The sequence below is a fragment of the Carlito syrichta genome, unplaced genomic scaffold (genome assembly GCF_000164805.1).
Source record: "Carlito syrichta isolate Samal-C Ts95f unplaced genomic scaffold, Tarsius_syrichta-2.0.1 Scaffold308205, whole genome shotgun sequence".
In the NCBI taxonomy this organism is placed as follows: Eukaryota; Metazoa; Chordata; class Mammalia; order Primates; family Tarsiidae; genus Carlito; species Carlito syrichta.
Genome location: NW_007252301.1, coordinates 9278 through 10099, shown reverse-complemented (window position 1 = coordinate 10099; position 822 = coordinate 9278). Strand labels below are relative to the sequence as shown.

At 59.6% G+C, this 822-nt stretch overlaps 1 protein-coding gene across 1 annotated transcript in view; it reads left to right on the top strand.

Annotated features, from left to right (window-relative positions):
* Window positions 1–822, top strand: part of DOT1L (DOT1 like histone lysine methyltransferase) — a 44430-nt gene that overhangs the window by 37255 nt on the left and 6353 nt on the right. Inside the window, exon 24 of the mRNA XM_021716158.1 lies at window positions 47–252. Within this exon, the coding sequence (XP_021571833.1) occupies window positions 47–252 (206 nt within the window). The remainder of the gene's footprint in view (window positions 1–46; window positions 253–822) is intronic.

Here is an 822-nt window from a genome sequence, read left to right as displayed (position 1 = left end):
GGAACTTGTGCTTACAGTGTGACACGTGTCTTTTGTCCCGACCCAGGTCAGCAACATCAACCAGCCTCTGGAGATCACGGCCATCTCATCCCCCGAGACCTCGCTGAAGAGCTCCCCCGCGCCCTACCAGGACCACGACCAGCCCCCCGTGCTCAAGAAGGAGCGGCCCCTGAGCCAGCCCAACGGGGCACACTACTCCCCGCTCACCTCGGACGAGGAGCCTGGCTCTGAGGACGAGCCCGGCAGTGCCCGGTGAGCTGGGCGGTGCAGGGACGCGAGGATGGGCCTGCCACGCGATGGCGGGAGTAGCGCCAGGCGGCGGCAGGGGCGGTCCTCAGGAAGCCCCTGCCCAAAAGGGTGCCGCCCTGCGGACCCGTGTGGCAGACAGGCCCAGCCCTGAGTGTTCAGCTCATGGAGTCACCCAGTGGGAAGGGACCCCGGGGGGAAGGTGACCAGCGAGGGCAGGCCGGAGCCTGGAGCTAGGGTCTCCCCAGCTTGCTCTGCCCAGTGTGCCTGGCCGTGGAGGAGGCTTTATTTCAGGAATAACAGCTTTGGTAGACACAACTCTCACCCAAACTCTTCATTTATAGTGCATGACTGGGGACCCAAAAACCAGAATTTACTTACTAAAAACTGTGTGTTCTTCTTACATGTTTAGATTTCAGTTCCCTTCCAAGTCCTCTCTGCTTAATGTAATACATCTATCAAGGTGCTTTTTCTTTTTCTCTTTTTTTTTTTGAGTTGGAGTCTCACTCTGTTGCTCAGACTGGAGTGCAGTGGCCGCTCCCGACCACCGCAGCCTCGCCCTGCTGGGCTCCGGCG